Source organism: Pygocentrus nattereri, chromosome 8 (genome assembly GCF_015220715.1).
Source record: "Pygocentrus nattereri isolate fPygNat1 chromosome 8, fPygNat1.pri, whole genome shotgun sequence".
Taxonomy (NCBI): Eukaryota; Metazoa; Chordata; class Actinopteri; order Characiformes; family Serrasalmidae; genus Pygocentrus; species Pygocentrus nattereri.
In genome coordinates this window covers 37524395-37534734 of record NC_051218.1, presented here as the reverse complement: position 1 = coordinate 37534734, position 10340 = coordinate 37524395, and the positions used below count along the sequence as shown (strand labels likewise).

At 39.4% G+C, this 10340-nt stretch overlaps 1 protein-coding gene across 1 annotated transcript; it reads left to right on the top strand.

The window, feature by feature from the left end:
• The first annotated feature begins 201 nt into the window (after window positions 1-201).
• On the top strand, window positions 202-9984 carry LOC119263906 (alpha-1-acid glycoprotein-like). The gene is made up of 6 exons (XM_037540811.1): window positions 202-397; window positions 1531-1673; window positions 1777-1841; window positions 4356-4466; window positions 9122-9226; window positions 9850-9984. The coding sequence occupies exons 1-6, from the start codon at window positions 278-280 to the stop codon at window positions 9906-9908; spliced, it is 603 nt and encodes a 200-aa protein (XP_037396708.1). The 5' UTR covers window positions 202-277; the 3' UTR covers window positions 9909-9984.
• The last annotated feature ends 356 nt before the right edge of the window (window positions 9985-10340 follow it).

The following is a 10340-nucleotide window of genomic DNA, read 5'->3' as shown; positions in this document are numbered from 1 at the left end:
TGCATACAAATGGTATGCTTCTATTAATTAGGGTGTTATTAGCTGCTTGGTAACAGTTTAGTAATTGTTAAGAAATTGACCTAAAATTATAAGTGTTACTGAAGTTGCCTGTCCAATAATTTCCAGAATCCCAATTCTACAAAATCCTTTCCAGCAGAGTTCAGTGTGCCAACAATGGTGCAATTGTTTAAACAGTATAAAGTGCAGATGCCCTGTATACAGGTTAGCGGAACAATCTAAGGAGGTTAGCAGAAGTATCTGAAGAGCTCTGTCCACCATGGCCATTCTGATCAGCTCCATTCTGGGTTTTCTCGTCCTGCTGGCCACCAGCCAGGCCGCTGACCCAAACTGTGAGGACCTCACAAAGCCACTGGTGCTGGAGGACAACTACCGTTCAGTAAGTCTGCTCTGTGGCTTTAATAGTCTATGCTAAACATGTTTATGAGGAAGCAATTAAAGAGTTAATTAGTATGCCTGTGTATTTTTACATACAAGCACATGATCACAGACCAACACAAATTTCTTTCTCACAAAAGTAGTTAGAGTGGCCCAAGGTAAAACATTAGTTCCTCCCTTTAGACCTCCACTTGAGTAAAAGTCTAAAGTATTTGCCTTCAAATGTACTTAAGTATTGAAAGAAAAAGTACTAAAAGATTCATTATGGCTCTGATGTCCTGTTATTATTTTTGTAACAAGACTCACTTCATGAACTCATTTCAGGTGAAAATCCTCCAGCGTCTCTCTTGGTAAACCAGGCTTTGAAATCACTTTTTGCAAACAAGCAAAGTTTCTGTTTAAGATTCATTTACACTTAGTTACAAAGTTTAAGTTTAATAAAAACTTGCTTTAAGCTCAGGATCACAAATGAGCTTCCTTTACTACATTGATCTGTAGGTCCCTGTTCATAAACATAAACCAGCCCAAACTAATTTACTATAAAATGAAATGGTGTTTGTATAAACTCAGAAAAAAAGACCCATCAGTCACGACTGCATATGTGGACATATTTCTATATTGTGGTCTATTTACACAAAGTTAGGTTAGTTCATCATTTACATTGAATAGACTCTCCCAAAATGTTACGCTGCTGCGCTGACGTTGAACCGTGTGCTGCACTGGGTCGGTATGACCAACAGGTCAAAACAAGCTCAAAACAAAGTGACTGCTGTGCCTTGATTGGTGCTCTGGCTTTGTGCTTCTTTTGGTTTGACATGTTACTTTTTTATACACACAGAAACCAAAAGGAACGACAGATTTCTCAAAATGTAGTGGAGGAAAAAGTCAGATATTAAGCTTTGAGATTAAGTGTAGTGAAAGTAAAAAGTTGCCCAAAATGAAAATACTTCAGTAAAATACGGATACATGAAAACGTCCGGTAACAAATGAAATTTACTTTGTTATTGACCACCACTGTTAGTGTGTGTTGCACTGGTATGAGGGGATCAGACACAGCAGTTGCTGCTAGTGTGTAATGATTTCATTCTCAGTTGGGCACCATCTAAATCTTCATGTTCCTATGTTGTATGTTAGATCATGGGGAAGTGGATCTTCACTGAAGGAATCTCTGATGATCCTTTGTTCAAAAACTTATTCCAAATGGTGAACAGCACTTGGATTACGTTCTCCCCCAGTTCATTAAGAGATACACTCATTTTCAGCCAAGGGAAGCTGGCGTGAGTCTTTCTGTCACTTGTGGGTCTGTCTTGCTTGTGCAGTAGCACACTGTGCTGAGCCAGTATAGCCACTGAGTTTAGACTGTGTCCTTTTCGCCCTCAGACATGGAACTTGTAAATATGTGGACCTGAATGCAACTTTCAAAAACAGCACCTTTTATTCTTCTGGTGAGTAGAAACATCATGTTTTTAATTAGTTAGTCATAGAATCGTATGCAAAAATTTGAACACTTGAAAAATGGCATGTCAAATTTTCCAAATGTAAAGCAGTTAATTCGGGGGGGAGGGGGGCTAAAAAATACTGTATTACGATACTTTTTAGAACAGTTAGTTCCGGCCACGCAAGCTGATTGGTTGAGAGGTGTTCTAACCGTGCTGTTATTTCTCATAACTCATGTTAAATTGGAGTCAGCACACACCTGTCACTAATTAAAGTGCCTCTGATCAACCCCAAATAAAGTTCAGCTGTTCTAGTAGGCTTGTCCTGACATTTGTGTAGCCACATCTTCCAGCACAAGCCATGGTCCGCAAAGAGCTGCCAGAGCATCAGAGGGATCTCATTATTCAAAGATATCAGTCAGGTGAAGGCTCCAAAAGAATTTCTAAGTCATTAAATATACCATGGAACACAGTGACGACCGTCATCATCAAGTGGAGAAAACTAGGCACAACAGTGACATTACCAAGAACAGGACGTCCGTCCAAAATTGATGATAAGACAAGAAGAAAACTGGTCAGGGAGGCTGCCAAGAGGCCGTCAGTAACACTGAAGGAGCTGCAAGAATTTCTGGCAAGTACTGGCTGTGCAGTACATGTGACAACAATCTCCCGTCTTCTTCATATGTCTGGGCTATGGGGTAGGGTGGCAAGACGGAAGCCTTATCTTTCAAAGAAAAACATCCAAGCCCGGCTTAATTTTGCAAAAAGACATCTGAAATCTCCCAAACGCATGTGGGAACGTGTGTTATGGTCTGATGAAACCAAGGTTGAACTTTTTGGACATAATTCCAAAAGGTATATTTGGCGCAAAAACAACACTGCTCATCACCAAAAGAACACCATACCTACAGTGAAGCATGGTGGTGGCAGCATCATGCTTTGGGGCTGTTTTTATTCAGCTGGAACTGGGGCCTTAGTCAGGGTGGACGGAATTATGAACAGTTCCAAATATCAGTCAGTGTTGGCACAAAACCTTCAGCCTTCTGTTAGAAAGCTGAAGATGAAAAGGAACTTCATCTTTCAGCACGACAATGACCCAAAGCACACATCTAAATCAACAAAAGAATGTCTTCACCGGAATAAGATTAAGACTTTGGAATGGCCCAGCCAGAGTCCAGACCTGAATCCCATCGAACATCTGTGGGGTGATCTGAAGAGGGCTGTGCACAGGAGATGCCCACGCAATCTGTCAGATTTGGAGGGGTTTTGCAAAGAAGAGTGGGCAAATATTGCCACATCAAGATGTGCCACACTGATAGGCTCCTACCCAAAAAGACTGAGTGCTGTAATAAAAGCCAAAGGTGCTGCAACAAAGTATTTGTTTAAGGGTGTACATATTTATGCAACCAGGTTATTTTAAGTTTTTTATTTGAGATTTTTCCAATATAAAGGTTTCTGTTTGTTTTTCAATTTTCAACAGGTTATACGTCACATTAAAGGTGGAAAAAGTTGTGAAATTATTTGTCTTGCTGTCATTTTTTTACATCACAAAAACCTGGCATTTGAACAGGGGTGTGTAGACTTTTTATATCCACTGTACCTTCAACTACACTAAATTCCCAAATTGTCATCAACACTGAGTAGCTTTTTAGTAGACAGCTGTGACAGCTAAACAACCTGGAATCAGCCAGAAATTAACCCAATACCATTCGCCAAATGTGTAGTCTCGTCTTCAGAGTCTGACCAAATCACACTGAGCCAAAAAAAATGCTCAGTAGTGATGACAGTTTAGAATTTAGTGTAAGGAACTGGAAAACAGACTGCCATGTTCATGGCCCGGTTCATTCATTTCTTACTTTATTTATTTAACTGTTGTATAAAATCAATAGAACGCTCGAGGATGTGAGTTATCACAAATAACATCACGGCTGTGATGATCTATAGCACTCAACTTCATCTCGTGCCTGCGACCAAATTACAACCATGAAGTTATTTCGCGCCAACACACTCCCTCTCATGTTCTATTGCTTAAATATTTCAAATACACATCACATTTTTTAAAGAGTTGTCAAAAACTACAATGTTTTTTGTTTAATCATTTATGCACTGTGCATTGCTACATCCATTTAAGCAGGGTGAATTCTGCTCTCCCTGGATTCAAATGTACAATTTCTCAATGATCGACTACGTTTTTAAACAGCTTAACCACTTCAGAGCCCCTAAATCTCTTTATAATAAAACACAGTTTGTTAATGTGCTTTAAGTACTGATGACATTCATGATTTATGCAGAAAAGCATATTTTGACATAATTTATGATGATAACATTATCGTTATAGCATCCAACTCACACTAGGAATCAAGCTTTTTCTGCAAAAATACATTTCGGTGTTGCTTTATAATAAGCTAAATAAAGCTGCCAAGTTGTATCTACATGGTCTGTCATTCTTTAATTCATTGGATTTGATGGCATTTGAGTGTTTCCAGACTTCCCTTTATCCAGGCTGTTCTGTCTGTCTCACAGAAAACGAGATCACAGTAAAGGGCAATATACTGGCATGTTCTTCTGGCTGCTTCACCTTAAGCTTAACCAGACAGATGAGAAATGAGACCTCCAGCGCCTTTTACTTGTTCAGTAAGTCACTCTGCTGTTTTAACTATTGATCAGCGATTCAGGAACGTTCAGCTATGACATACAGACTGTTTACATGCACAAAATAGCCCAGGGAATGTCTTAGTTAGTCTGAGAAACTGAATCAAACCAGGACGTTTACATTAGTTGTGTAAAAGTTGTGTTAGTCGTGTTCTGTTTACATGCACACCAGCAGTGTTAGACGAAGTACACAAATAATGTACTTGAGTTAAAGTAGAGATAGCCAAGGTAAAATATTACTAAGTTCCTCCCTTTAGACCTCCACTTGAGTAAAACTACAAAAGTATTTGCCTTCAAATGTACTTAAGTATTGAAAGTAAAAGTACTAAACGTAACAAGACTCGCTTCATGAACTCATTTGAGGTGAAAATCCTCCAGTGTCTCTCTTGGTAAACCAGTCTTTTAATAGAGCCCTGATTGGTGCCCTGATTGGTGTTCTTGCTTCGCTTCTTTTGTTTTGACATGTTACATTTCTATACACACATAAACCAATAGGAACAACAGATTTCTCATAATGTAGTGGAGTGAAAAGTAAGATATTTGACTATAAAATGTAGTGGAGTGAAAGTAAAAAGTCCAAAATATAAATACTTCAGTACAGATACACAAAAATGTACAGAAACGAATAACATTTACTTAGTTACTGTCCACCACTGCACACCAGCATAGTCTTCCCTAAGGACATGAAGTGCCCCTTTTGATATGCATCTACATTTTTACTCATGTTTGCTTTGATGTCATAAAGGTATTATCACTTTTGGGGTATTGAAGTGCTGCAGAATGTAACAAATCAGTGGTGCTTTCTAAGCTTTAACATCCAAATCTATCTAGAACGGTCTGGCTAAGGTTGGCCTGGATGATGCTGCAATCAGGCTAAGACTAGGTCAACTAAGAAATTAGCTTGTGCAAACTCCATTTGGATGTTTAAACGTAGCTTTCGTGATTTTCGTGACTATGCAATGGTCTTTTAGCACCCATTGCTTCATTGCACATGCATTTATGGTAGTTTCCTTCAAAGCACAAAATTTTGGGAGGAGATTATTATAAGGGCAACCTGCTTCAATTCGCCAAGAATTATAGTAAATACTGGCTGTCTTAAGTTACCCTTTATCAGTCCCACAATGGGGAAATTCACCTCCACATTTAACCCATCTGTGTAGTGAAACACTCAAATACACACACTAATGAACACACACACACACACACACCTGCCCAGAGCAGTGGGCAGCCCTCTCCACAACGCCCAGGGAGCAGTTTGGGGGGGTAGGTGTCAATGGCAGTTCAGTCATGACCTGTCAGCTCAGTGGATCGAACCGGTGACCTTCCGGTTACAGTGCTCTTGTATTAATTGTTAATTGTAAAATTGTGCCTGTGTTCATTTGCATGGGAGTTCTTTGTAGATAACCTGCTACATTGTGCACCCCCACCAGCACAAGGTGTCGGTAGAACTGTTTATGTCGGCATCTCTCTCAGTAAATCTGCCCCCAGTTGTGTCCCATTTCTCATAGGTGCAAATCCACTAAACTTAATCACAGCAGTATTAGACTAAGGCCCAGTTTCAGTCATTTTTAACATGACTTTTCACATACAGTATGTTACACAATGGGCAGCAGAAAGGGAGGAGTGGCTTATCCAAAAAGAATGAGCTCAGCTTCAATACAAAATGCTTCTCTGAGAACACAGAACATTACATAATAATTAGAATAATTGCTTTGTCTGGCTGTGAACTTAAAGTAGAACTGAGGGCCTTTCTTTTTGTTGTTGTTAGCCATGTAGACTTTAGCATGCTAACTAGCCAGCTAGCAAAGCAAAAGGATGAAGTTGAATCAGCAGTCATGTGTAAGTGATGAAGCAGTGGGCAACCTAAAGCCCAAAAAATCTAATGTTGTACTTTTGAAATGATAAGCATTTTACAATAATGTACTACTGTGGCTTAAAACAGCTTTATCCACCATTTTAGGAGAAGGGAAAGGTGTGTTTGCAATGATTTCTGGGCACATTCTGCTGCTAAAGTCGACACTTTTGTGTACCCTTTAGAAGTTTCTATATTTCTGCATAAAACTTCATCACATTTTCACAAAAGTCTTAATAGCAAATGAAGAGAACCAAGTTAAACAAATGAGACAAAAATATTAGACTTGGACATTTATTTATTGAGGAAAATATGAGTGGCAAAAGTATTTGAAACGTTAGGATTAGCAGATCATTTGAAGGTGAAATTATAGTGACTTTATCAGGTGTGAGTGACCACCCTGTTTTATTTAAAGAACAGGGATCTACCACAGTCTGATCTTCACAGCACATGCTTCTGATGACCTCAGAAAAAGAGTTGTTGATGTTCATCAGGCTTGAAAATGTTACGAAACCATCCCTAAAGAGTTTGAACTTCATCAATCCACAGTCAATTGGACTGTGTACAAATGGAGGAAATATAAGACCACTGTTGCGCTCCGCAGAAGTGGTCGACCAACAACGGTCACACCAAGAGGAAGGTGTGTAATAGTCCGCGAGGTCACAAAAGAACCTTCTAAGCAACTAAATGCCTGTCTCACATTGGCTATTGTTAATATTTATCCATGCAAATATTTCAAAGGGTTTCAAGGGGGAAAAAACCATCAGGAGACCACCATCAGGAGAACACTGAGCAACAATGGTGTGCAGGGCAGGGTTGCAAGGAGAAAGCAGCACCAACATAACAGAGTTGAAGCTGTTTTATGCAAAGGAATAGGCTAACATTCCACCAAGTCAATGTGCTGGACTAATCAACGGTTACTGGAAATGTTTAGTTGCAGTTATTGCTGCACAAGTGGGTCACACAAGATACTGAAAGCAAAGGTTCACATACTTTTGCCACTCACAGATATGTAGTAATAGATCATTTTCCTCACTAAATAAATGATCAGGTCCAATATTTTTGTCTCACTTGTTCAATGTGCGTCTCTTCATTTACTATTAGAATTTGTGTGAAAATCCGATGAAGTTTTAGGTCAAATTTATGCAGAAATATAGAAAATTCTAAAGGGTTCACAAACTTTCAAGCACCACTCCACACCTTTTGAGGACTTATCAAACACCCTTCACTTGAGCTGAAACAGTAATGGAATGGCCCTTAGGCTGGCATCAGGCATTCCTCCAGGGGGAAATAGCAAAGGCCAAGAGAACAAGGGCTTGTTAAGACATATTGGTGTAGTGTAGTAGTTAACACCTCTGCCTTCTACGCTGTAGATTAGGGTTCAATCCCCCACCTGGGTAAGAACCCTACACTATACCAATAAGAGTCCTTGGGCAAGATTCCTAACACTACCTTCGCCTACTTGTGTAAAATGATCAAATTGTAAGTCGCTCTGGATAAGAGCATCAGCCAAATGCAGGTGATATGTGTATATCTCACTGTCTCAGCCTCAGATGCTCCATCCACACATGGCCCACATATCTTTTGCATGTTAAGCTAGCCAGAGTTAACTTAGCTAACGTTAGTTAGAATAGTAGTGTTAATTAGACTTATAGTGGACCATTCATGTGTATGTTAACATAGTTATTGACCAAGCTCTAAGCAAATGATACAGCTTGAAGAACAGACAAATAATCCTCAGAGAATCATGCATCATCTCAGGTGTGGTATCCAGGATCTCTTGAATCAGTGCAATTGGGTACATGAAACTCTTTCATGACTAAACCCCAGAGTATTACAGCAAAAACATTACAATGATACAAAATCGTGATGAGATCCAATGAGAGATACAATGCTGTACTACAGGACACTACATAACCAAGTTTACGATGTAACAGAAATATGTATTCACAATACAGACTTGAAGTATCTCTATTCAGTCCAAGTTACATTCTGTAGAGGCAGTATTCACAATACAGTAACCTTTTCCATTTTTAGCAGAACACTTTTAGAATACTTACTAAAAATTACAATTTTCAAAAGCAACACTATCAACAAATGTTTATTAGCTATTTTAGAATCAGTGCAAGGCATGTAATGCCCATGCTCTGTGAAAAACTCTAAAGAGGATGTCAGTGGACAGCTTCTTTACACTGAAGTTCCTACTAGAGCCTGAGTAGACTGATAAATCAAGGTGATGAGCCTGTTATTAAACTCAGCATTACAGAGCTCTTTTGAAACTCATTAGTGTTCCTCAGTAGTGGACATGCTTGTGAGTGCTGAGCTCGGCAAAAGTGGTCTACTGGACTCCTGCTCAGAGGATTGTGGGGGCAGCGGTGGGCTGAAACAGTAACAAAAGTTATAAACTTTCAGAACTTTATTTTAAAAATTAACAGAATAACCTTGCAATGGACTGGCTACCTGTCCCAGGTGTATCCACCCAATGACAGCTGGGATAGGCTCCAGCACCCCCCCTACCCGCCAACTCGGAAGGATACCCGTAAAACATGGAAAACATGGAAAATGCCAGTTGCATGCCTGAGGGCTCCTATTACACACTAAGAGAAATACATGCTCTGATATACTCTAATAAATAAAGTTGTAGAAGATTCAGGACAACTAATTTGGCATTTAACAAGAGTACATTTAGTTATGAATCAAAATGGATTCAATTATATAATATAGCTCTCTCTAATGTACTATGTTAGTTAACATGATGAACACTGAAGTATTTGTGATATTACAGCGAGAGGACCCAGAGCATCCGAGTCCGAGATGGATTTGTTCTGGAAACAAGCTGAGTGTCTCGGCTTCCAAAAAGAACCGGTGTTCTCCTACGATGGTGCAACAGGTCAGTATGGACTCAGATAACAGTAACAAAAACAGGCCATTTCATTCTAAAGGATAGAGAGCTTTTTGAATGAGGCACGTCACAGGGCAGCCAGTCAGAAAACCACCCCAACTTCTGTATTCACTGTCCATTTTATGAGCTCCACTTACTATATAGGTGCACTTTGTAGTTCTACAATTACAGACTGTAGTCCATCTGTTTCTCTGACACTTTGTTAGCCCCCTTTTACCCTGTTCTTCAGTGGTCAGGACCCCCATGGACCCTCACAGAGTAGGTACTATTTGGGTGGTGGATCATTCTCAGCACTGCAGTGACACTGACATGATGGTGGTGTGTTAGTGTGTGTTGTGCTGGTCTGAGTGGATCAGACACAGCAGTGCTGCTGCAGTTTTTAAACATTGTATCCACTCACTGTCCACTCTATTAGACAAAAAGAACCAATTAAAGTGACTTAATCAAATCAAACTGCAAATAAAAACATTATTTCAGTAGAAAGGATCATTTTGGAGTTTATGTTAGTTTCAAGTGTGTTTATGCTGCTTTACATCTTGTATTGGAATAGACCACATGATGGTTAATGGTAAAGCATTTCATCTGCTGCTCACCTTTTCCTCTCTTTTCAGAATTGTGTCCAATGGATCCGAGTTTACTTAAGCAGCAGAGTGAACCTGAGGAGGAATGAAAATTTAACCTCTTTCTCATTCTTGATTTTTTGTGCCTGTCGAAATGGAAAAATAAAATGTGGCCCTGCTGAGTCAGATTGTCCTTTGACCACATGTATCACAGCAAAGTAAACAGTGAATAATGATCCATTAGATTTAGGCCTAATGTGAGTCTGGCCACTGCCAAGATGTATTTCATTACATTTTATTACGCACAAATAGTGCATGTACTGCAGAAATAAAACTACATTAACACAGAACCTTCAAAATGACACAGTTCTACAGATAAACAACACCGTTTTACTGTTCTCACAACCACATTTCCATAGTTATACACAAAACTCTGTACACCTCTGGTGAAATGGCATGTTTTGGTGAAGTGAAAATACATTAGCACATCCTCTACAGAGAATAGATTACTACAAGGCACATTCTATATTTTATGTGTTTTT